This window comes from Balaenoptera ricei, chromosome 4 (genome assembly GCF_028023285.1).
Source record: "Balaenoptera ricei isolate mBalRic1 chromosome 4, mBalRic1.hap2, whole genome shotgun sequence".
Lineage (NCBI taxonomy): Eukaryota > Metazoa > Chordata > Mammalia > Artiodactyla > Balaenopteridae > Balaenoptera > Balaenoptera ricei.
Window position 1 is genome coordinate 158,895,239 of NC_082642.1, and position 24,990 is coordinate 158,920,228.

At 55.7% G+C, this 24,990-nt stretch overlaps 1 protein-coding gene across 3 annotated transcripts; it reads right to left on the minus strand.

The window, feature by feature from the left end:
• Nucleotides 1-346: 346 nt before the first annotated feature.
• On the minus strand, nt 347-24,602 carry WDR4 (WD repeat domain 4). 3 transcript variants are annotated; one of them, XM_059921644.1, is made up of 12 exons: nt 24,469-24,602; nt 22,458-22,523; nt 21,313-21,456; nt 14,313-14,469; nt 13,617-13,729; nt 11,028-11,088; nt 5,484-5,582; nt 3,969-4,033; nt 3,041-3,224; nt 2,261-2,330; nt 1,534-1,706; nt 1,292-1,373 (listed from the first exon to the last, which is right to left on the minus strand). In XM_059921644.1, exons 1-11 carry the CDS (start codon nt 24,555-24,557, stop codon nt 1,573-1,575), a joined length of 1,182 nt encoding a protein of 393 aa, XP_059777627.1. In that variant the 5' UTR covers nt 24,558-24,602; the 3' UTR covers nt 1,292-1,373; nt 1,534-1,572. The 3 variants fall into 3 exon arrangements, with proteins under 3 accessions (XP_059777625.1, XP_059777626.1, XP_059777627.1); XM_059921642.1 differs by lacking the exon at nt 3,041-3,224 and having other exon boundaries at nt 347-1,373; XM_059921643.1 differs by lacking the exon at nt 1,534-1,706 and having other exon boundaries at nt 1,087-1,373.
• Nucleotides 24,603-24,990: the final 388 nt, after the last annotated feature.

Below are 24,990 nucleotides of genomic sequence, written 5' to 3' on the forward strand. Positions count from 1 at the left end.
GTCAGGCTCCCCCTCCAGGACCATGGCCAGGGCACCTCACTCCGCCCTGGGGACCCCATTCCACCCCAGGCACACCTCCTCTGCTCTCCTTTGCCCGAGACAGCCCCCAGTCTGGGCAGGTCCTGATGTCCCTTGCGGGAAGTTACCCTGGGCAGTTCACAAACAGCACTGTTTTCAGATCGATGTTTAAAGTAAAATAAGGCACTTAGGGAAAGCTTGAAGCTTTCCAGCTTTTGATACACAAAATGGTTTGTGTCCAAGTACCCTGTGAAACCCCACACCAAAGAAATGTTTTCCTTCAAATCAAAAAGCAAACGTTTCAGTCGGAAACAGCACACTCATCAAACATGGTTCTGCTCATATATTTTGAGATTAGCTCCATGTGTTGCTGCTAAAATTTCTAGAAGCTGCAAAAAAGCTCATCTTTATTGATCAGTAATTAGAATTCAGCCGACCCTCCTGCCTGCAGCACGTGGACAAAGTTCATCCCGAAACCAAACAGACACAACGTCACCCATCACTTCCCTGCGGAGTAAGTGTGCAGCCAGGCTTCTCTGTCCTCACGCGTCGCGGACAAGCCCGTCTCCACCAGCCCGGCGATGAGCTCTCCGCACCCCAAGTGGCCTGAGCACCGGAGCCAGCGCTGCCCAGGGAACCGAGGACTTAACTCCCCTCAGGTTTACGGCCCCCGAGGCGCGCAGCCGCCTGCTGGACAGCGTAGTGGACCATCGAGAAGGGCGAGGGGACTGGAGAAAAGCACAGGTGTGCACCGCGCTGCTGGAAAGACGTCCGTCTGCTTCCAGGCTCCCCTAGAGGAAGCCGCGTGGACGAGCGGGAAAGGACAGCGCCACAACTGCAGGGTGACGTACCCTCCGGTGTGAAGGGAAGGGGCTCGGAGGCACTTACTGCTCAGGCATGGCGGCTAACACGCTGCATGGCCTCCCTCCAGCCAGAGGGCTCTGCTCAGCAACAGAATGTTCTAGAGCCCAGGGTCCCGTCCAGCTAGCCGGCAGGGCCCCAGGTGTCCGCGGAGTCGGGATGGACCTCGCCGCCCCCAAGCCCGAGTCGGGAATGAGGTCCCCTTTGCCTGTGTCAGGGCGCTGCGGGCAGGAGGGGCGAGCACAGCGTCCCGCCGCCCGAGGCTGCGAGCAACCCCGAGGGGCATCCCGAGCCGAGCTAGGACGAGCAGCTCCGTGGTGCGCGCCCCGCCTTCATCCTCTTGGTCTGCCCGCCGGACCCGCACGGCGGCCCCCCGCGTCGCTTCCTCTCCAGCTGCCGCTGCAGCCGCTCTTCCTTCTTCTTCAGGTAGGTGGTCATGTTGTCGCAGGTGGCCTTGTAGAGGCTGCTGAAGCCCCCGTCCGTGCCAGCAGGGCCTGTGTGGAACAAGAATGGGTGCCAGCGTGCCACAGGAGCGCAGGGGCTCTGCTTCCAGCGGGGGACGTGGTGGGCCGCAGGGACCCTCCTGCGACACTGACCACCCGGCTCTCCGTGGACCTGCGGCGCCTCCTCTGGCATGGCCCCAAGGATGCCCACCTCCTGGTGGCCACGCCTGGCTGCACCGAGGACTCGCTTCTAACAGGACACGCGAAGCCCGGGCGTCCCCGGGAGGCCAGGTGCAGAGGCTGTGGCTGCGTCCTGTCGGCACCGTGCCCCTGCTCCTCTGCGCTGGGGACTGGGGTGTCCTCCAGCCAACAGCCAGCGGGGACCTGAAATGTGCCAACCACTGAGTGGCCCGGACGCAGACCCCGCAGGACCCACAGCAACAGTGGGACGTGCGGGCCGCTCTAGCGTCTGTACACACCGAAGCTGCGTCTGTGTCCCCAGAGCTCGGAGGACCCAGACCTCCATCCGGACGGTGGTTTGTCTTCCCAAGAAGTCTTCTGAGCAATGATTTTATTCAAGTGAAGGCACCTGAGTTCCAGGGCTGAGTTAAAAGCATCCCCCAGACACAGCCAGAAGCTGCGTCCCAAGAGCCTGCCTTCTGCCAGCACAAACGGAGGGGCTCTCGGCACCTGAATCTCCTCTAAGGGAACCAAGGGCGCGGCCCACCGTGGCCCTGCAGCCAACCAGGCCCCGGCTCACAGCAGCTCTGCTGTCCTGACGCGGACGCGGACACGGACACACACACCGCACCCACCACAGGCCCTGCACCCTCATGCACAGGGAGGGCTCCCTGCTGCGTTCCGCGCTCTGGAACCTGCCTCCGCCCGTGCCCACGGCTGAACATGACCCTGCCAAGCAGGCCAGGGCAGGTCCTCACCTTCCAACATGGCCCAGTTCTCGAGAAGGTGAGCACAGACCCTCTTCGACGCAGCAGTTGCGGGAACAGACTGAGAAGACGAACGGAAAACCTTTGTTAGAAAGAGGCTGGTGGGCAGTAGTGAGCCCTGCGCTCACAGGAGGCGGCAAGGCCGCTCTCCCCGGTCCATCAGGCACGGCAGCGGCCGCGGCTCGCCACGCGGGACTCCGTCCAAGGTGTCTGCAACCTGGCAGGCACCAGCTGGCGGCATCGCTCACTGCTGGCTTTCAGATAAAGACACCCGAGCGAGCTGTCGGGCAGCTCTGAGCACTCGTCAAGGCCATGCAAGTTTGCAAAGGGCTCTGCGGGTGTCACCTGCTTCTCCCCATGGCACCTTAGACACAGGACAGGCGGGAGGTGACATCCCTGCTTTACGCACAGGCTCACCCAGGCCACCTGCAAGGAGGGGCCCCCTCACTATCCAGCGGGACCACTGCCCCAGCGCAAGGCTGTGCTGAGGCTGCAAATGTTAAGGATACACACCCAGGGCTCACCAACTGTGGGCTTTTCTCCTAAAAAGACGTGTCAGCAGAACAATCACAGGCTTCTAACAGGACATGCGACATACCAATGACAACAATTCGCCCCCGAGACACCCGTGCAGGCACCATGACACTGAAGAACCCGGCCAGGCACCCAGCTCCCTGCACCCACGCCGCAAGCCCTGTGGCCGCTGCCCCCCGAGGACACAGCCGCTGGCACAGGCGTGATCGACGGAAACAGCGGGGCCGCCCATCTCACCTGCCACTGGCCGCCCACAGGCCTGCAGAGCACGAGGGGGGCCTCCCGGCAGTCCTGCAGAACCCACAGCCCCTGGGCCTCCTCAAAGGCGGCGTCCCACACTCTGTGCTGGAAAGTCAGCTGCTGCTGGAAGACCAGCTGCCGCCGGGGGGCATCCAGCTGGAAGAGGCAGACCGCGGGCAGCCTTCCCAGGGAGAGAGAGGACCATCACGACGGCGCCCACGGGGGCGCTCAGCCCCGGGCCAGCCCCGCCAGCGCCTCAGCTGCAACCTCGGGACGCCCTGAGCCCAGAGCCCCCAGCCAAGCTGCTCCCGCTTCCCCGACCCCGGGAACCGTGAGCTAACAAACACTCCAGTCCCGAAGTCCGGGGACAGCTTACTAGGCAGCAAAGACGAAGCCGTGCGGATGAGACAGCCGCCCCGCCCACCGAGCAGCGGACGGGACCCCGGGCCGCGCTCAGCCCTCCCCAGCAGGCTTTTTACCCTCTAACCCTGCGTCCTCATTTCCAACACGAGCTCAGCCACCCACCCCAGGCCTGCTGTCAGGACAAGTGACAATGTGGGAGGCCCCCAAACACCCCCCCGGCATGCAGACAAGGCTCAGGAGGGGACAGCTGAGTGGCCCGTGCTCCCCACACCCACCTCGTCAGCACCGCCAGCCCAACTGGGACTGACTGAGGTGGATTCTACCACAGCCGACCCTTCGTTGGGATTCTATCTGCACAAAAGACCAGCCGGGGGCCACTGCTACCTTCACCCTAGCGGACTAAGATGCAGCGCATAGAAAGGAAGCCACCCGGCCCGCAGCAGCAGGGCTCGTAAAGTGAAGTTCACTGCGGGGAGATGCCAAGCCAACATCACCGTCCAAGCCTCCCGACCCAGGAGACACAGCCCGCTGTTCCCTCCCACACGGGTCCGCGTGGGCTTACCCGTCACACAAGAGCGCCACGCAGTCCTCCTGGCGCCAGTAAGTGATCCTGGACGCAGCAAACCTCTGAAAGGAAAAGCAGCGGCTTCAGAGATGTCAGCCTGTCAGGACCCGATGCCGGGCTGCTCTGTTCAAACTGCGAGCATTGCTGCAGGATGGACGGTCCCCACGTGTGGTCCATGACAGGCAAAGAGAAGACACTGCAGGACTCTCTGGACACCAGTGAGGGCACAGTTCACGGGGAATTCCAACACACGGGGCAGACGGCAGAGGCCGCTCCGTGGCTCTGGCCCTCCCTCCGGAGCTGTGCCACATCTCCAAGGCCAATGGAATTGCTCAAAAAGGAGGGAGGACAGAGCACACGGGGAGGAAAGAAAGGCGTGCACGTGAGCGTCCACGCGTTCCGGCAGAGGAAGCAGCCTGGGGTCGGCGCCAGCAGGGGCGGGGGGGACACGGCAGCTCCACGCACAGCTCTCGGGGGCTGCCCCGGCTCCTGCAGGGAGCTGCTCGTGCTGACCCCCTCCCTCTATGCTCTCTCCTCGCCGTCCAGGGGCGTCAGGGGTGAGGAGGGCGCGGACGGGAAGAAGGCAGAACGAGCAGGCCTCTCTTTGCCGCAGCTCCAACGGGGGCACCATGGCTGCAGAAACCCAAGGCGGAGGCGCGCACGGGGGCGGCCAGAGCAGCTGGAGGCCACTGACCCGGAGGGCCCTGCAGCCACTGGGCTGGGTGGCCTCAGCCCTGGGGTCCTGGGGCTCTGACCCACGTCAGGCCTACCTGCCCACGTGCTACAGAGAGGTCTCGGGGTGGACGAGAGAACCGAGAAGCCAAGGACGAGGCAGGAGAGCCCTTCAGTTCAGGCCCAGGTCTCGTTAGACACGCGGCAAAGCCCCGTGCCACGGGCTGCCACCCTGGTCATCATGACCCCAGCCCCCAGGCCAGCTCTGCAGGCCCGGGAAATGCGTGAGCAGACCCTCCCTCCCCACCAGGCCCAGCTGGGCCTCTGGAAGCTGCCAGAACCATCCACGTGTGACCAGCTGGACCCCAGCCAAACAGGGCACCAGCCCGGGAGCATCAGAGCGAAGAACCCCAAGCTCCTGAAAAGCAGCCCACACCCTCTCCCCTGCAGATCCCCTGATAGCTGAAGGCCCAGGTGACCTGACCTGGGGATGCACTGGCCAGTGCGCCATCCTGAGGACATGAGGTTGACCCACGATGGACAGAGGTAGGGAACCCTGGACATGCTCAGCTCCCTGACAGGCACCACTATTTTTTCCATTTCCAAGCAGGATTAGAGGCCTTTCTGTAAATTAGTGGTTTGAATGCAAACATGGTAAGATATAAATTTTTTCCCATTTACATGACTAGGTGCCTTCAGAATTTGAAATACACGATTCCTCTCAAGCTGGAAGAAGTTTGCATTGACAGGAAAAAAACTTTTCCAACGTAAAATGAATTTTTTCCACAGGATCCATGACTGGAGAGACGCCCTATAAACCAGAGACAAACACGAGGTTACCTTGTCGCTCCAGGGCTCCGTTGGCTCCTGCAGGCTGGGCAGGTGACAACAATGCAACTCGCGGCCGCTTCTGTATTGCCAGAGCCTCAGGGTGCGGTCCTGCACACACCAAGGACGGGTCAGCACCCAATGAGGCATCCAGGCTTCACCAGGTAGTGGGAATAACTCAGCGATGGACACTGCGCCTCTCTCCCAGCTAAAGGCTCTTTGCTTAGTAACAACTGTGCAAAGAGTCACACAAACCAATAAGTAAACATGGGTGACCCCACACAGCCAAATGGGCAAGGACACAAGACACCCTGTCACGTGCCGGAGGTCAAAGACAACACCTGCTATGCTCGGGCTGGGAGTGAACACACACACATGCACTCACATACACACGGACCCATCAATGAGCATGCATTCGCACAAGGAGAAACACATGGGGTTAATGAGCATGTGACAACTGTCCACATCACTGTTTAAGAATGCGTGAAAAGAGGACATCCGTTTTTTACCCATGAGAGTGTCAACTGGCATGGCCTTGATGTGTGCTCCAAAAATAACATAAATGCAAAAAAAGGAGGGTTTATCAGGAAAAAGACAAGGATGCCCACTTTGGCCACTTTTATTGAACACAGTAATGGCAGTCCTAGCCACAGCAATCAGACAAGAAAAAGAAAAGGAATCCAAATTGGAAAAGAAGTAAAACTGTTACTGTTTGCAGATGATGTGATTTTATATATAGAAAAGACTCCACCAAAAGACTACTAGAAATAATAAATAAGTAAAGTTGCAGGGTACACAATGTAGAAAAATCTGCTGTGCTTCTACACACTAACAACAGACTAAAAGAAAGGAAAATTAAGAAAGCAACCCCACTTACAATTTATTTAGGAATAAATTTAACCAAGGAGATGAAAGACCTGTACTCAGAAAAGTATAAGACATTGTAGAAAGAAACTGAAAACACAAACAAATGGAAAGATATTCCTGCTCATGGATTAGAAGAATTAACATTGTTAAAATGTACATCATTAACCAAAACAATTGAAGACTCAGTCCAATCACTATCAAAATCCCAACAACATGTTTCAAACATAAGACAAAAAAATCCTAAAATTTGTATGAAACCACAAAAGACCCTGAATAGCCAAAGCAATCTTGAGAAAGAATAACAAAGCTAGAGTGTATCACGCTCCCTGATTTCAAACTATACTGCAAAGCTACAATAATCAAAATGGCATGGTATTGGCAGAAAAACACACACACAGATCAATGGAACAGAATTGAGAGCCCAGAAATAAACCCATGCACATATGGACAATTTACAACAAGGGAGTAAAGAACGTACAACAGAGAAAGGACAGTCTCTTCAATAAATGGTGTGGGGTAAACTGAACAGCCATATGCAAAAAAAATAAAACTGGACCACAATCTCAAACCATACACAAAAATGAACTTAAAATGGATTAAAGACCTACACGTAAGACCTGAAACCATAAGACTCCTAGAAGAAAACACAGGCAGTACGCTCTTTGATGCTGGTCTTAGCAATATCTTTCTGAATATATCTCCTCAGGCAAAGGAAATAAAAGCAAAAATAAACAAATGGAACTATTTCAATCTAAAAAGCTTCTACACAGCGAGAGAAATGATCAACAAAACAAAAGGACAACCAACCAAATGGGAGAAGATATTTCCAAATCATATATCTGATAAGCGGTTAAAAACCAAAACAGATAAGGAACTGCTACAACTCGACAACAAAAAACCTTTAAAAATGGGCAGAGGAAAAAAAAAAAAAAAAAGGGGCAGAGACTATTAATAGACATTTTTCTAAAGACATACAGATGGCCAACACGCACATGAAAAGGTGCTCAACATCACTAATCATCAGGGAAATGCAAATCAAAACCACAATGAGATATCACCTCACATCTGCCAGAATGGCTACTACCAAAAAGACAACAAATGACAAATGATGGCGAGGATGTAGAGAAAAGGGAACCCCCGTGCACTGTTGGTGGGAATGTAAACTGGTGCAGCCACTGTGGAAAACAGTATGGAGGTTCCTCAAAAAATTAAAAATAGAGCTACCATATGATCCAGCAATTCCACCCGAGAAGAAAACAAAAACACTAATTTGAAAAGATATACGCACCCTTCTGTTCGCTGCCACATTATTTGCAATAGCCAAGATCTGGAAGCAACCAAAGTGCCCATCAACAGAAGAATGTGGTACACACACACACACACAATACATTACTCAGCCATAAAAAAGAATGAAATCTCGCCATTTGCAGCAACATGGATGGACCTGGAGGATATTACGCTCAGTGAAATAAGTCAGATGGAGAAAGACAAATACCATATGATTTCACTCATACGTGGAATATAAAAAGTAAACAAACGAAACAAAAACAAACATGCAGATACAAAGAACAGAGTAGTGGTTACCAGAGGGGAAGGGGTGGGGGGAGGGCAAGATGAGTGAAGGGGGTCAACTGTACTGTATTGTGACACATGGAGACTAAACTTTTGGTGGTGAGCACACTGTAATGTATGAAGAAGTCAAGATGCAATGTCGTCCATGTGAAACTTACACGTTATAAACCAACGTTACCTCGGTAATATAAAAAAGAGGAGAGGGTCATATTAAGAAACGTTCGTTACAACACTCATTAGGACAGCAGGAAATAGAACCACACATCTAAGGAGAAGGACCAGACAGTGAGTGAAACGGAGCAGGGTCCACGCCAGCATCCGCCTCAGAAAAACCCCTCCTGTGAGTGGGATCCCTTTACTAAAACCAGACATGCACAGGCCACGGCCACCTGCAGAGCAAATACGAAGTCCAATGAGAAGAACCTCTGTGTGATTTAAATGACCAAGAGAGAAAGAGGAAAATTAACTTCCCCCGAATGGTTAAGGCAGGAATCTCCGGATGCTGGGATGTGAGTATGAATGTCTTGCCGTGACTATGGCTGATAAACAGGGAGACAAACGCACGTCTACAGGTGTCCCCACTCGCCCCTAGTCCCCCCAGGCGACAAGGGGTGTTTTAGAGCAGAGCCCTCCAGGACAAAGACAATCACGGGTAGATGCAGACAGAACCCAGCTGCTGGGGACAGACGATGTGAACAAGAGGTCTTGGTCTCGGGGATGCTGGGACACATGTAGAGAAGAGACACGGGGCCCCTCCCCACAAAGGGTGAAGACGGGAAACCGAACCCCACCCCCATGAGAAAAGGAGGACTGACTGACCCAGGAGGGCTCCCACAAGGGTGCAGCCGGGTGCCCGAGTCTGACACCCGGGCTCGCAAACCCAGCCCCAATGCCATAAGCGGACAGACGGACCACCAGACATCGAGGAAAACCTCCAGCTGGAAAGGCGGGCGACACACAGGGAGGAAAGGAAACACACACAGGAAAATCCCTAAAAAAAAGCACACGTCACACCACCTCAAGGAGATCCAAAGTCTGCATTAGGATGCAAGAATGGGGGCTATGAAGAAAGAACATTCCAAGGACGAGAAAGAGCCTTGAAAAGTAGAAATCACGGCAGAAATTAACATTCCCACAGAAGGCTGGAAAATAAAGTTGAGAAAATCTCCCCCAAAGCAGAACAAGGAGCAGGAACATGAGAGAAAAAATACGAAAGGAAAGAATCAGGAGTCAGACAGCGGGTCAAACATCCAACTGCACAAATCCCAGGAAGAGTGAGGTGGGGACGGCTCCAGGGGGAGGGAACCTAAGAAAACTCCCAGGTCTGTGGACCTGAAGACTCAGAATGGAAAGAGCCACTGACTGTGCAGCTAATTTCAGGGCCCCCATGACACCCCCGCCCTGCTCCATCATTCTTCAGAGCACGGGGTGAGAAGGCCCCCAAAAAACGGCCAGAGAGAAGGGCGATCAGACCCCACATAAAGGACTCAGACTTCTCAAAAGAAAAAGCGGGCAGAAAACCAAGCAAACTAAAAACCAGAGAAAAGCCTGGAGCAACGGCTTGACAATCTGCAGGGAAACATCTGACTGAGCATCGTACACCTGCCTGATAACCGAGTGCTGGGGGCGGGCGAAGGGCACCTCCCGAAAGGCAGGCTCCTAACCACCCTCCCTGCACCTTCAGAAAGCCGCCCCATGATGTGTGCCCCAAACAAGGTCGGGGGCACCTTCAGGAGACAAAGAGCCCACCAGCGAAGAGGGAGGGGATGCAGGCAGGAAAACTGCTGCTTCCCATGCAGATGGCAGCAGCTGACAGGAGGAAACTGCTCATGCTTGTTTCTTGATGACTCGTGTCGTTTGGAAACACGGGCCATCAAGAGGACGCAGCTGAAGGCTCCCAGGGCCTGCCTTGGAGGCCACGGGGGGTGGAGTGCTGGTTTCCACTCTAAGCCTAACAGCAGCGTCTGACTCCTTAAATAAACATACAATCCGCACTTCACAGCGTGCAGGGCACGTAGCACACCACGGCCCGGCCGGGTGGCCCGTGAGGAGGTAGGACGGCAATGGGATGGGGCACCCAGCACGGCCAGCGCCAGCCCTACTGCATTTCTGTAAAAAGGAGTAGAAGCAAAATGCTGGACTTGACAAAGCTAAGTGGTAAGACCAAAGGTGGTCGCTACGCTTTTCTGTATGGCTGAGTATTTTTTTTTTTATTGTAAAAGAGGCTTACAGCAGAATTCACAGAAACTGGCTATCTCTGGGAACTCCAGCACGTTTATTTTCTCCTCTTTACTTTCACAAGTCACTTTCAAGAACAGGACAAGAGAACGGAAAAGTAAAAACCTGTGAGAAACCACACTTGGTGAAGGAAATGGGACGTGGCCACCGCCTGGAAGGCCTGCCCGTCAGGAGTCCATGAGGCCCCCAGCCCACCCCAGGCCCCTGACTTGCATAAAAAGCTAAAGGGTGGAAAGACAAAGATGAAGGGCTGTGGGCAGAGCTTCTGAAAAGAAAAGAAGAATCAGAGCCATTTAGGAACTCGAAACCTGCACTTCAGCAAGAGTGCTGCTTGATGGTCCTTCTAAAGAGTATTCCTTAGAGGAAGGTGCCACTAATCACTCAGCTGTTAAGGCTGCCGGCTCCTGGACAGAGCTGCTGTACTTACTGATCAAACTTCCACCAAGGCCAAGTGCCTGGCCCCTCTCCACGCACTCACACAGGGGCGGGTCAGGGAGAAGGGCTGAGAGCAGCAGCGATGGGGAGGAGGGGAACCAGGTCCCTCTGGGATTCGGAAAGGGCCGTCTACCAACCGTTTTAATGAGGTCACGGTGCTGTAAGGACCCCTCAGACCGGAGTCCCTGCACACTGGTTCCGGCTCAGCGCCCGCACACGCACTCACACGCACAGCCCTGGAGCAGGGAGCGGGCCGGCCAGCTCTACCCTGCGGCCCACAAGCACCACCTAGTGGACGGCCACCCAGGAAAGGCACGTGCTGACCTCCCGACCACACTGGGAACAAAAGACAGGCTGCTGGCTGACAGGCCCTCCCCCAAGCGAGGCTCCAGGCTGCAACCCCACCAAGGGGAGCGGGGCGCGCGTGGGGAGTGCAGCACTTACCCCGGAGGAGGACAAGAGCAGCTCGGGGTGGTCGGGCACCACGAAGATGCGACTCACAAACCTACAGGTGGAGAGAAGCAGAGGTGAGCCGGGCTGCTGTGACTCTGCCCCGCCCGTATCACCTCGACCCTGACCCCAAGAGCAGCCGAGAGGAGCAGCGTGACTGCGTGGGGAGCACGCCCTGTCACTCGGGCCCAGAGGCACCCCCCGGCCGCGCCTGCCAGGAAGGCCCCAGCGGGTCTGCCCTGCTCGGGAGCTGCCCCAGCGCGCACGGGGTCTGTGACAGCAGGGTGGCCTGCGAGCAGGGCGGGGTGGAAGGGGAGCGGCACCACTGACCGCAGCCAGAGCCACACCCATCGAGCCTCACCCAAGCAAGCCAGCTCCCCCCAGAAAGCAGCCTCGGGGCTGCAGGCGCGCACCCGCATCTCTAACGCGCTCACTAGCTCACGGGCGCCTGGGGACCCCTGGGGAGGTGGGGACCCCTGGGAGGGGGGCCCCCGTGGCTCCCTCGCCTCCACCGGTTCCCATCCCAGCCGCCTGGAGCTTCACCCCGGCCTGGGCCCCGTCCTGGCTGCAGCCACCCTCCCTCCCCAGGACAGCCTTCCCCGAAGGCCCTCAAAAAGGAACAAGTACACGCTGCAGGGGGAATGCAGCCGGTGTCCCCCGCAATGGCACGTCCACGACAGCGGGTACGAGCCACCTCGATGTCTCTACAGGAAAGGAGTGGAAACCACAGTTTCCAGGGCCTTCACCAAGACTCTTAAAGAGCAATGATTGGTCATTTATTCGCCGAAATATCCACTGAGCACCTCGTGCCAGGCGCTGTGCTGAGGGCTGCAGACAGCAGTGAGCAAACCTGACAAAGACGTGCCCCAAGTCTAGGACTCGGGGGGAGACAGGCCATAGGAGACCCTGGGTGTCAGCGGAGGCTCAGAACGGCCCGTCCAACAGAAACACGGCCCCAGCCACGATGTGAGCCACGAAGGGCATTTTACATTTGCTGATAACCGCGATAAAAAGGTAAATAGACTCAGATGAGACTAATTTTAATACTATGTTTTGACTTAACTCAATATACCCAAAATGTTACCATCTCAACCTGCAATCAATATAACAAATAATGAGCTATTTTTACATTGTTTTTTCACACTGTCTGGAATCAGGTGTTTTACACTAACTACTGGCACATCTCACTTGAGACCTGGTGGCTCATGGCTCTGAACTGGCCGCACAGGCTGAGAAGCCCAGCTGGGAGGGGCTGGGGGGGGGTGCTTCCTGAGAGGGCAGGTGGCATCGGGCAGAAAGCTGAGTGAAGGAGGGCGCTGAGCCGCATGGGCAAGAGCTTGCCCGGTGGAGAGAACGGCAGATGCAAAGGCCCCGAGGCACAGTGTGCCCAGTGGGGTGGGGAGCAGCAAAGACCCCCGAGAGACGGCAACGGGGCGGGGCCTGGCAAGTCACAGGAACCCTGCTCGCAGGATTACTAGACAACTGAATAAAAGCTAAAACAACGCTATCATGACGTACAAACCCAGCAACCATCGACCTTTAAGGTCAACGTTTACATTCCATTCAAAAACCAGGAAACAGGAGCAACATCAGAATTGAATTAAATTCCTCCAATTCTTCCCCTGCCTCAAATAACGTAGTTTAAAACACTTCAGCCAGTTAAACTAAGTGCTTTTCCTTCCTGAAAACTGTAATCAGCCTTTTGCCTCAGGAGAGCAACATTCTTCAGAAACGCCACCCTCACATAACGTCAAACTTCACTTACTAAACGAGCGCTCACCTGCCAGAAGACAGATCGCAGAGCAACGCCACCCGCCTGGACGACTTAAATTACTGAAGCACGTTCCTCGTCCCCCGACACACACCCCACTGACCTCTGACTACTGCCAGGCGCTGATGGGCATCTACGCTGGCCTGCGGTGACCACGAACTGGGGACTGAGACCTCGGTGCCACCAAGAAAACCTCTGGGAAATAGATTCTGAATAGGGAAGGAGGTTCTGAAGGTTCTGAAGCCCTGGGATCAGGGGGTGAGCTAGACCGGGGCCTCATGAGGAAGCAAACCGATGCAGGCCAGGCCACCCAGGCTGGTCCCCTCCTCCCAGGAGGCACCTCTCGCTTCGCGACCAGCTTCCCCAGCTGAAGGGTCCGCCTGCATTTCAAACCTGAGCCTCGCTCTGTGGAGGGTGAGGGACTCACTGGGTGCGGGGATGGGGGACACTCACTCGGTGAGGGGACGGGGACAGGGGACACGGTGCGGGGACAGGGGACACTCACTAGGTGGGGGGATGGGGACGGGGGACACTCACTAGTTGGGGCGACGGGGACAGGGGACACGGTGCGGGGATGGGGACACTCACTAGGTGGGGGGATGGGGACAGGGGACACGGTGCGGGGACAGGGGACACTCACTAGGTGGGGGGACGGGGACGGGGGACACTCACTAGTTGGGGCGACGGGGACAGGGGACACGGTGCGGGGACAGGGACACTCACTCGGTGTGGGGACGGGGGACACTCACTCGGTGCGGGTGCGGGGACGGGGACACTCACTCGGTGTGGGGACAGGGACGGGGGACACTCACTCGGTGTGCCCAAGGCAGAAGGACTCGATGTTGTGTGGAGCCGCGGCCCAGCTCACTCGGATTTTCTCGTCCCGGTCGGCAGTGAGGACATAGCGGTCGTCGGGACTCACGGCCTGTGCACGAGGGTTAGAAAGGGCTGGTTAGCACGGCCGGCTCCCCCCGCCACCCCAGGCCTCAGCTCAGGTGTCCCCCGAGGGCCACAGCTGCCCCACACCTCCTGCTCCCGCCCCAGCCCGGCCACGCCCACTCCCGTCTCCGGCACCTGGTCACCTTCCTCTCCTTCCTGTCACATGTCCCCATGTCCAGCCCGCCACTGAGTCCTGGTGATCTGTCCTTCACGACCCCCCCGGTTCCTGTGTGCCCCTGCAGGGTCCCACCCCGCCCGCCGCCCGTGGCCGCAGCCCGGCCCTCGTGGGCCTCTCGGGGCCTCTGGGGGGGCAGCTCCTGGCTCGGGGGCTCGGAGGACGCCTGCTCTTTCCACACCCCTCCCCCTCGTCTCCCCGACCTGGGCCTCCCCCACATCTAGACCACCCAGCTGCCCCTAACTTGACCGTCCTCCTTCAGCCTGCTGCCAGCTTCACCTCTGAAATTGGGGCCCTGCCCACAGCGGAGCCCAAACCCGCCCCCCTGGCACACAGGCCGCCCCCTCCTCGTCCCGAGCCGGACTGTAGCCAATGAAGCACGTCGCCCACGTACCACATCCAGCAGCATCGACAGGTGTCCCAGTTCAAGCTTGCCGCTCCCGTGCGGCTCCAGCACCGAAAAGGAATAAACGTCCCCAGACTTGTCTGCTACCAGAACCTTCTCCTCAGAGGCCGTGAAGGTCAGGGCTGTGCACCTCCTCACCACAGACCTACAAGGCCAGAGACGCCCACGGTCGGCCTATACGGTCGGCGCCAGGGCCGCCCGCTGACCTGCAAGGCTCCCGCCACGTGGCAGTTACCGAAGACGGTGCCAAAAACATAAAGGATGGAAACAGAGCCAATGCCTCAGACAAAACCTACTTTCGCGATATTTTTTCTTTTAAAAATGTGCTAATGGCAGAATCTGGGTGGCGGGTACCTACGTGTCCAACGTGAGACCCGCTCAGCTTGACAGTGTGTTTGAAGGCTGTCGTGATAGAGTGCTGGGGGCGGGGCTCCCTGGCCTCCCTGTGCGTCGGGGGGACGACAGCAGCCAGCTTCCTAGAGGCCAATGCGCTCTGGGCCGCGACCGCAGCTGCGGGGGGCCCTCCTGCCCCCGCGGCTTCCCGTCCAGGACCCCGCCCTCCGCACCGCCCACCCACTGCCGGCTCCGCCGGCTCGCCAGGACCCTGCGCGCGCTGCTCGTGCGCACACGGGAGGGCCGGCCCCCTCCGCTGGGGGCACATCACAAATCCACATGCTTGATCCGGAGCCACAAGAGCTGGCACGTCTGCGAGCTGGCTCAGTAATGACGTCAGCCACGAGGAGCAAAACCTCAAGCTGTGGTGACACAGGCCCCATCGCCGGCCTGCTCGCCCCGGGTCGGGGTCATGCCATTCCCTCCTGTCGCCGTTTTTCATTTTGTTTCTACTGGGACGTCTTCCAGGTAGCAAAATAGGCTCTCCACGACAAGGTACCCGTATTTTTCATTCTACGTTAGAGACAAGCCGTAACGCTGCTTTACACACAAATGCCTTCCGTTTATCTACACGCATGGCCTCTTCACAGAAGGGCCGGTCTCAGCTTTGCTGTCACCTGAGGGCTGGAAGGGGACCCACTGTCCCCGTAAAGAGCTAACGTCCGTGCAGATGACACCCAGCTCACAGCAGCCGGGACTCCAAACTTCCGCTTGAAACGGAAACTGAACGTTACGCCCCCCGCCCCTCACATAGGGCCCATCAGAGCCCTGCCCGCCTCTCGGGAGGGAGGGAGGGACGAGAGGACAGAGAAGCTAGCGCGAGCCCCTGCTGGGTTCCAGGCGCCGCCACGGGGCTCGGCAGCTGCTGCACCGCCCCCACGCCTCGGTCCGGTGCCGCCCGGCAAGGAGGCGTGATGCCATGAACGTGGGGAAACAACAAGGAAAGGGAGCCAGACCCCAGGGCGAGACTGATGAGAACTCGCAGCGCGCCCGTCACTTAAACAAACGGCCTGTGCGGCACCAGCACCACAGCCGCACAGCCTAGCGGGCCGACTGAGCACCTGCACGGAGCGCAGCCACAGCCTGGGGGGCGGAGGGGGAGGCACAACCCGTGGCCACGGCCTGGGGGGAGGAGGGGGAGGCACGGCCTCCTAGGGCGCACTGGCCTAGGACAGTCCTCGGGAAGCAACAGGCTTGCATCCCAATGAGCTCGCCCACCCCAGGAGGAAGTGAGCCCTCCAGAGCCGGCCCCCTCCCCACTGCAGCCCCCGCTTCCCGCTCCGCATCTCGCCCCTTTGTCCTCTGCCAGCTGGGGGCTTCCAGCTTCTCAGGCTAAACCCGTCCTGGCAACGATTCCAGGATGTGGCTCAGCTGTGCAGTACGGGTGTAGGAATTGGGACCCGTGGGCATCAGGACACAGGTGGCAGCAGGCCATCGGACAGGACCATCGGTGGCTGGCCATGCCGCCCCAGCAGAACGAGCCCCGGGGGCACCAACCTTCGGCCTCTGCGGGGTCTGGGGCCTCAGCGCTTTCCCTTGCTCCACGGAGGCACTGGGTTCAAGGTCCAGGCCCCTCTCCTCAGGCCCCCCCCAGGGTGGGTGTGGCCCCCTCCTCCGTGCCAGGGGCAGAGGAAGGGGCCGCTAGAGCGAGCTCTGAGCCGTGAGCAGGTCCCACAGCCGCTCGGGGCCCCGGCCGGTCAAATGTGGATGAACTGGACGTCAGATGTACCAAGGGTGGGTGCTGTTCTGAGGGGGCCCATCGGATCCCAAAGGGGTCTGTGCCCCAAAGGTGAAGAGCTGCCGCACCCCCTCCAGGGTGACGTCCACTAGACCAGCATGGGGGGAACCGCCCACTGCATGTCGTCACCCTGGCGACTTCAACTCACCCTGCTCTCCTGCAAAAGCGTAATCAGAGAGGGAAGGCGCTGAGCTCAGGGTAAACGCACAGGAAAAGGCAACGGGAGACACACGACCCCTGCCCTGAGCTCGCCCCGGCCCAGCCCCTTGGCACCATTATCCGAAGGCTGCAACATGAGGGAGGCCCTGGAGTTGTAATCTGGTTCCTTAACTTCATCCAATCACATCGTGCCTTCCACACCACCTAATGCAAGCATTTCCTACACAAAGTTATTCTGTGGATATCAACTTAAAAGCCAAGAGAACGTACGACTAAAGGGAAAACGCCCAGCACCAAGACCGCTGAGGTCTACGGCCCCAAGTGTTATTGGGTCTCACGTGGAAAGAAGCCCCGACACACGACCTTCCAGAGACAAAACAACACGGCACCTTCCCTTCAGTGCACACCCACAGGCCTCGGGGTGGAGGGACCCAGGCACGGTCACGGGGACCAGGCGTCTGAACACCTGCCCTGCCCCGCACCCGAGGAGGCCTCACCTAAACTCTCGCACTAAGAAGCCCGACGTCACGCAGACCCCCTGCTCCCTCCTCAGACCCTGCACGAGGCAGGACCCTTCTAGAACAGCCAGAGCCCCCCAGAGCCCTGGGCGCTTGCCGTGCCACCCCGGCAGAAGGGCAGGACCTCCGGAACCAGGACCCAGGAGTGCGGCAGGCTGCGTGGACACCCCCATGCCCACGTCCAGAGTGAAATCCCTACCCGCCCGCGGAACGCACACAGAAGTGGCAGTTCACCCGCGTGTCTGCCTTCCAGCAAGTCCAGAGCTGCCACCTACAGAGCAAGAGCAAGCTGGCCGCCAACTCTCCCCACCACCAGCAGGCCCTGCGCCCGCACCCACGCGTCACAGAAGTGGTCAGTGGGCCTGCGAGGGACCCAGGGGTCAAGAGCCCTAACAGTGGGCACACCCCCTCGGTGAAGAATCACCCTCATCCAAAGAGAGGTCAGGCCCGTGGCCTCACGGCCTGGGAGGAGGTGATCTCGAGGAGGACAAAACAGGTCTCCAGGGGCAGAAACAGATCCCGTGAGGAAACTGTCGCAGGCGGAAGGCAGGTGCCGGGGAGGCAAACGCCGAGTTGGAGGGCCACGCGGTGTCTCTTGCTAGGGATCTCTGGATGATGAGATTCAGGGTGATCTGTTTTTGTTCCCACTTTGGCCTTTTCTGAGGTTCCCAAATTTTTACATGAACCAAAAAAATTCAAGGGGGAGAATGGAAAAAATTGCTGTGGTAGGAAAGCACACTGCTCCAGGGACCAGACAGGACACCTGCGAACCTGCCCTCAGCTGCCCTCCCGCAGACCCCACAGGGGCAGGTCTGCACACAAGCACGCCCGTGGCAGCTCTGGACGGCGGCCTGGGGGAGCCTGTCGGCCAAGGCTCACCCGAAGTGTCTCGCTCAGCACGCGACGCTATACGGACGGCCGGGTGACAGGACAGCCGCAGTGGATGGATGCGTTTAACACAAATGGGAAAAACCCACGTTCCCCAACCACCCCGCAGGAAAGCACAGGGCGTGAGAAGACAGCTCACAAGATACAAGCAGTTCTTCAGGGTGAGGCTGCTCTCCTCGCTCCTAACAAGGCAAGCATGCAAGGTCCCACTTTTCTTCTCACACGGCCCCAAGTCCAAGGTTAGACGCTACTCAGTGCTGGGGTGTGAGGCGCTGCTCCTGCACTCGGGGGGGTAAAGGGAAAAGCCCTTGGGAAGGCCATTTGTGATAAGCGACATAATTTACAAATACACATCTTCAGACTTGGCGACTCAGTTTTGGCAACTTTTACAGATAAATGAGAAAAATTACGTCTGTATATGATAATTCACTGAAGCACTTTTTGGAAGAGCAGAACAAGTGAAAGGCAGGTAAGACATGTCCATGAAGAGGGAGGCCAAGAAAACGACGGGACTGCACGCAGTTGCTGCTCTTCACGAAGTACTGCCCAGCACAGACGTCTCTGCCATCGGCTCCATCGGGTGTACCTCCAACACGCCCTTCAGTCCTGAAGACCCCGAGTCTCCTCTGACCCAGGCCGGATCCCCTGGGTCCTCTGATCATTGCCCGGGTCCCCTCGTCAACCTGGGGGTCAGACGCAGATTTACGGATGTCCTTGGAGGGCGATCAGAGCTCTGAAACATCACGCTGCAGGCAGAATCAGTCTGCATGTCCTCAAGGTACACCGGTGGGCGTACCAGCAGCACGGCCAAACAGCCGTTACTTTAGCAGAAGAATTACTGCCAGATTCCTTTAGATCGTTTGATTTTCATCTTTTGGGGCAAAGCCCCCTTTGAGAATCTGGTGTAAGGTATGGAGACTCCACAGACAAAAGTCAGCAGTCAGGGGCTTCCCTGGTGGTGCAGTGGTTGAGAATCTGCCTGCCAATGCAGGGGACACGGGTTCGAGCCCTGGTCTGGGAGGATACCACATGCCGCGGAGCAACTAGGCCCATGAGCCACAATTACTGAGCCTGCGTGTCTGGAGCCTGTGCTCCACAACAAGAGAGGCCGCAATAGTGAGAAGCCCGCGCACCGCGATGAAGAGTGAGCCCCGCTTGCCACAACTAGAGAAAGCCCTCGCACAGAAATGAAGACCCAACACAGCCATAAATAAATAAATAAATACTTTAAAAAAAAAAATCTATTAAAAAAAAAAAAAGTCAGCAGTCAGGGTCAAGAAAGGAGATTAACTACTGTTACGGGCTGAACTGTGCCCCCCCCCCCAGATTCATGCTGGAATCTAAAACCGCCCCCCAGACTTCAGAATGTGGCTGTATTTGGAAAGACAGCCTTTAGAGAGGTGATTCAGGTGCAATGTGGCTGCTCAGGTGGACCCCAATCCAGCGTGATGGGCATCCTTACAAGAGGAAAACAGCACACAGAGGGATGACCGTGTGAAGGGACAGCAAGAGGGTGGCCATCTACAGGCCACGCCCAGGAGAAGCCAATCCTGCTGACGCCTTGATCTTGGACCTCAGCCCCCAGAACTGTGAGGACTAAATACCTGCTGTTTAAGCTGTGGTGTTCGTCACGGCAGCCCTGGCGGCCTCATCAGCTACCATCACCTGCCATCACTGTCGCGGGCCTGCCCTCCCCGCTCCCTACAGGCTGTGGAAGCAAAACCAAGGCTACCTGCAAGGATCCCTGTGGGGGAGCTCAGGGTCAGAAACCCCAACGTTCCCGGCGATGTTCAACCCTGAACCCCGAAAATACATGACATCGTCTGTGCTCTAAGTGACCCGCTAATGTTCCGGCTATGCTGGCAGGAGGACGCTGCCTCACAGGCCTCTCCGGTTGAGGGTGATGTGAATCCACATCGGCAGGAAGGAGCAGCTCATCATCAATTATCCTGTGGCTATACGGCAACACACATTTAAGAGTCATTTTGGGGCTGGAAACTGTAATTGACTGTGGGCGATAGCTGGAGGGCATGGGTGCAGGGAGATTCCCTGTACATCCTTTTAATTTTCTGTTTTAAGCTTTTAAAACATGAGCATCTATTGCCCATCTAATACACAAAAACATGTATAAGGTAAAAACGAAGTAATGTTACTGGACTTTATTTTTAACCTGACTGGAATCGAGCGCAGAGTGGGTACTCCTTGCTTTTGATGCCACCTGGAATCTGGCTTTTTATCCTTCTCTTAGCAAATAGGATGAGATAAAAATCTTAGAAGTGTAGCTGTCCCAATACAGGTGTGAGTCGGCTACAACAGGAAATTCCTTGACCTTGGCCCTTCAGTAGTTAGAACATTATAACCGCACACGTTTATCTCTGATTATGAGAGGGCAGTTAAACCCTGCAGCCGCAGGGAGGCGAGGAGGAGGGGAAGGGCCGGCTCTGCTCCAGGTGGGTGTTTCCATCAGTGTCAAAGAACAATCAAAATAAAGCCAGCCTGCACCCTCCGAAGGAAACAGAGAAGGTGCAAGTTAAGAGCGTATCAAAGCCAAAGGACATTTATATCTGCCCCCAGCCGACTGTCAGCATCACCCACCTCCTCTCCAAAGACGAGGAAGCTCTCGGGAAGCGAGCGCTCAGAAAACCGCAGTGCCCCCTCCCTTCGAGGAAATGATGGAGAGAGATGCAGGAGAAGAATAAAAAGTCGGAAGAGCATGCACAGGACTTGGCTGGGTAAGAGGAAACACCTAGGCCCAGTGACAGCTATGTTCTTGCTGAGTTACTGACATCATCTCCCATCAATGCTGAGCCCCCAGCCCTTGAGATACGCAAGTAAGTGTACCGACTTAAAAACTCACCAAGTTAAAACCGTGGCCCAGGTGCCTTAACTTACACGAAGCCCCTGACACACTCTCAGGGGGCATGCTGGCGTTCTCTATTTCTGCCACCACAAGACTGGAGGAAAACTGTTTGGAAAGCACGATGGCACAATGGCCAGGGGCACAGACTCTGTAGCCAGTGACCAGGACAGGGCCCAGCTGAGCTGAGTAACTGGAACTGCTTCAAAGTTTCCTGAGCAGCGGTGTGGGTGAGAACACCGCCCCGCCCCACTCACGGGCCTGTTATGAGAATTAAATCAGTTAACACAAGTACAGCACTCGAAACAGCTCCTGGCACAGAACTGGTGCTCTGTGTTAGCTTCTTACACTATCGCTACTGTCACTATTGTTATTGGCATGCAAGTGTAAGCCGTGCGTTCAACATCGTAACGATTCAATGTTAGCATTTCATACCTGACACTCAGACATTGCCATGGTTTTGTACGGAAAAGAATCAGACGCTTACTGTCATCAGTTAAAGCAAAATAGCTGCCAGACTTGGAGAAGGTGGACGCCAGAATCGTGTCACTCCCCTTATCCACGGGCTGTCCGTCCTCCCTGAGAAAGAGAGGGGACAGGTCAGGCCTTACCTCAGCAAGTGAGACTGCGCCCTCCAGGCCAGCCCTGTGCGTTTATAACGTGATCGGACGCAGAAAATGTGATGAGGTTCACGTAGCCAGAATAGAAAACATATTAAGGGGACATGGGGAGGTTAGAGACCACTCTAATGTTTAAGGAGTAAAGCTAATTAAACAGAAAAGTCTCTCAGCATACACACCAGAATCCCAAGGGCTGAGCTGCAAAGACCCTCAGAGGCCCACTCCCTCAAGGACATGAACTCATCTACAACTAGAGGCAGGGATCAAATCATATTAAGAAAAATAAAGTGGGCCCCAAGCCCGATTCTTCTAAAGAAAACCACCATACAGAATGACCATACTCTGAAAACAAACCTATGGTTACCAGGGGGGAAAGGTGGAGAGGGATAAATTGGGAGATTGGGATTGACATATACACACTACTATACATAAAACAGATAACTAATAAGGACCTACTGTATAGGACAGGGAACTCTACTCAATACTCTGTAATGACCTATATGGGAAAAGAATCTAAAAAAGAGTGGATGTATATATAGATGTATAGCTGATTCACTTTGCTGTACACCTGAAACTAACACAACACTGTAAATCAACTATACCTCAATAAAAATTTTTTTAAAAACCATACTCTACTTTTATCTTTCAGTTAGCTAAAATTAATTTCATATACATGCTTTCAATGCATTTAAAATTGCCCTGTTATTTCAAAGTGCCAGTAAAATAGCTAATTACTGACAAAAACGAATTTAAAGTATTTTAAAAGGTGCTAATATTCTTAATGCCGAATTTGAAAGGTAGTTCCACATTTCTCTCCTGAGGTGGCACCTGGTTTATCCACACAGCCGGGTCACAGAAATGAAGAATTCAGCAAATAAGACAACAGCTTACACCTCAGACTAAACGGTCCCATTATGCAAACCATGCATCAGCCCTGAAGAGGCGCCCCTACCATCTCACCCTTTATGCTCTTGTGTCTCCTTTTCTGCAGCACTGCAATCATATATGAAGAGGCTGTCATCATCACTAAAGAAAAAAATAACAAAAACATTTTAAAGGAAGCACTTCGTTAATTATAATGCTCATTTCTTTTTTTTTTTTTAACCTGGATCAGAAAAATTTGCGTACTCACTAAGGGTCTTATCCACAAGAAACTGTCTCCATAAGATATTTCAGGAGGGGCTTCCCTGGTGGCACAGTGGTTGAGAATCTGCCTGCCAATGCAGGGGACACGGGTTCGAGCCCTGGTCTAGGAAGATCCCACATGCCGCGGAGCAAATGGGCCCGTGAGCCACAACTACTGAGCCTGCGTGTCTGGAGCCTGTGCTCCGCAACAAGAGAGGCCGCGACAGTGAGAGGCCCACGCACCGTGATGAAGAGAGGCCCCCGCTTGCCGCAACTAGAGAAAGCCCTCGCACAGAAACGAAGACCCAACACAGACAAAAATAAATAAATAAATAAATAAATAAATAAATAAATAAGATATTTCAGGGAACAGTTAAGGAGCTTTATTTGCTTAACCTATTTATATTTGCCATACATATCTGATATGGTCTGTCCATAAAAGTCAGTTAAGTGAAATAAGTGAGGACAAAAACTCAACAGGAAGTAATATACCGTTCTTTGATAAGCAGAACATCAGTGCAAGATGGCTATGTAAGAAGAAGTTATATTCTGATGTTATTGAGTTTTCAGAGGGTCTTTTGCACCCAAGTTTAAAACCGCCATAACTTGTTTAGAAAAATGTCTCATCTGCCCCAGAAAAGCTCCCATGGCTGCCAAGCATTTACCAGTATAGAAGCCACCCACCTTCCCTATCAGACCCTGAGCTCCCCCTCCAGTGCCTGGCACAGAGAAGACATCGTGCAAATTTATAGCCTTTAAAGTGACTGCAGCCAAACTCTTTTCACGTGGAACACTGCAGTGCAGGAAGAGAAACAGTCCTCCAAGCCAGAAGCTGTGCCAGCCAGCCACTAGATTTCCTCAAAAGGTATGGAATGAAGCAACCAGATGGAGTCTAATTTAGCCATCTCTCACTGTGGCATGTGTTAGATACCCCGAGGCTCTAAAACAAAATAACCTGGGACAGACAACAGGTTTGTGAATAAATCTGTGAAATCTAAACTTAACATCTTATTGGATCTCTGAAACCAAACACTGAACAAAGAACACAGAGAGTACCTTTACATTTGACAGACACATTGTTTCAAGTATGGAAGAATCAAAACTACCCTGGGAAAGAAAACAGACGCCGAAACTGACCACCACTAATATCCAAGAGGCTCCTGGGTCAAGACTATTCGATCAACAAACATTTACTGATTTAAAAATCCCGGGAACGATAAGGAAGGGGCGTGAAATTAGCGAAAGCAAAAGCAGGACCTTGTAATGGGCCACTAGGGAGGTGCGCGCAGTGACTCTGGAGTACCCCCGAGCGAGGAGGTGTCAGATAAAACCCTCCAGCCCCGAAGGGCAAGTAGGGCGGGGTCGAGGGATGTGGGCTGGGAGGAGGAAACAGGCACCTACGCAGGAAGAGGGAGGGGAGAGAGGGAGTGCGCCGAACTTGGTCCCCGGGAGTAAAGCCCTCTCCCCAAGGGAAAGCAAGGGCTGCTTTTCACCCCTCTCTCCAGAGAGGGTAGGACCAGCGTCCCCCGGACCTCGCAGAGCCCGGAAGTGTCCCGCGCCGAACCCTCAAAGAGCGCCGAAGACCCACCGCGGAGGGCGCGGGGCTCTGGGCAGGCGGCTAGGGGACCCCCGGGAGGATGTTGGGAGAAAGGCGCGAAGAGCGGACATTCCGCGGCGCAGGCACGCGGCCGGGCCCAGGTGGCAACGGAGAGCTCACAGGTAGCAGTGGGGCTCCCCGGGGTCACCCCAAGGCGGGTGCAACCCCGGCTGTGCGGGAGAGCCGGGGTCTCAAGGCCCCGACGCGCGACCGCAGCCTTGGCTCCTGCTCCAGACCCAGACCCCTCACCTGTTCGAAGTGGAGGTGGCCAGTAACCGGCTGCCGCCCCGCACCACCAGCGCATGCCCGCACAGCGACAGCCCTGCAGAACCCGCCATGTACCCGCCCGCGGTACAGCCACCCACGTGCGCCGCCTAGCGCTTCTTCCTGCCAGCGCCGAAAAGTGACGTCAGACGTAGACGCCGCGAGGAGACGTCATCCGGGCTGGCCCCGCGAACGCGCCAGCCCCGGGCATGCGCAGAAGGTGCATTCTCCCTTCAACTCGCAAGGTGGCTTTCGCGCCTCTGGTGGCTTGGGGTCTGTTGCTGATCGCGTTTGTCCGGATGGAATACACTTGCTTGTTTAGTGTTCGTCTCTTTCTCCAGACTGCATAGGGCCAGTTCTGGATCTTTCTCACGCTGTGGCTGGGCGACTTGGCTGGCCTGGTACCTACTTGGTCCTTCAAAAAGTGAGAAGTTCTGAGTTTGCATCCAGGTCGAGGACGCGGTGTCTGAGGTGGACTCAGAGCTGAGGGAAGAGAAGCCAGACGCG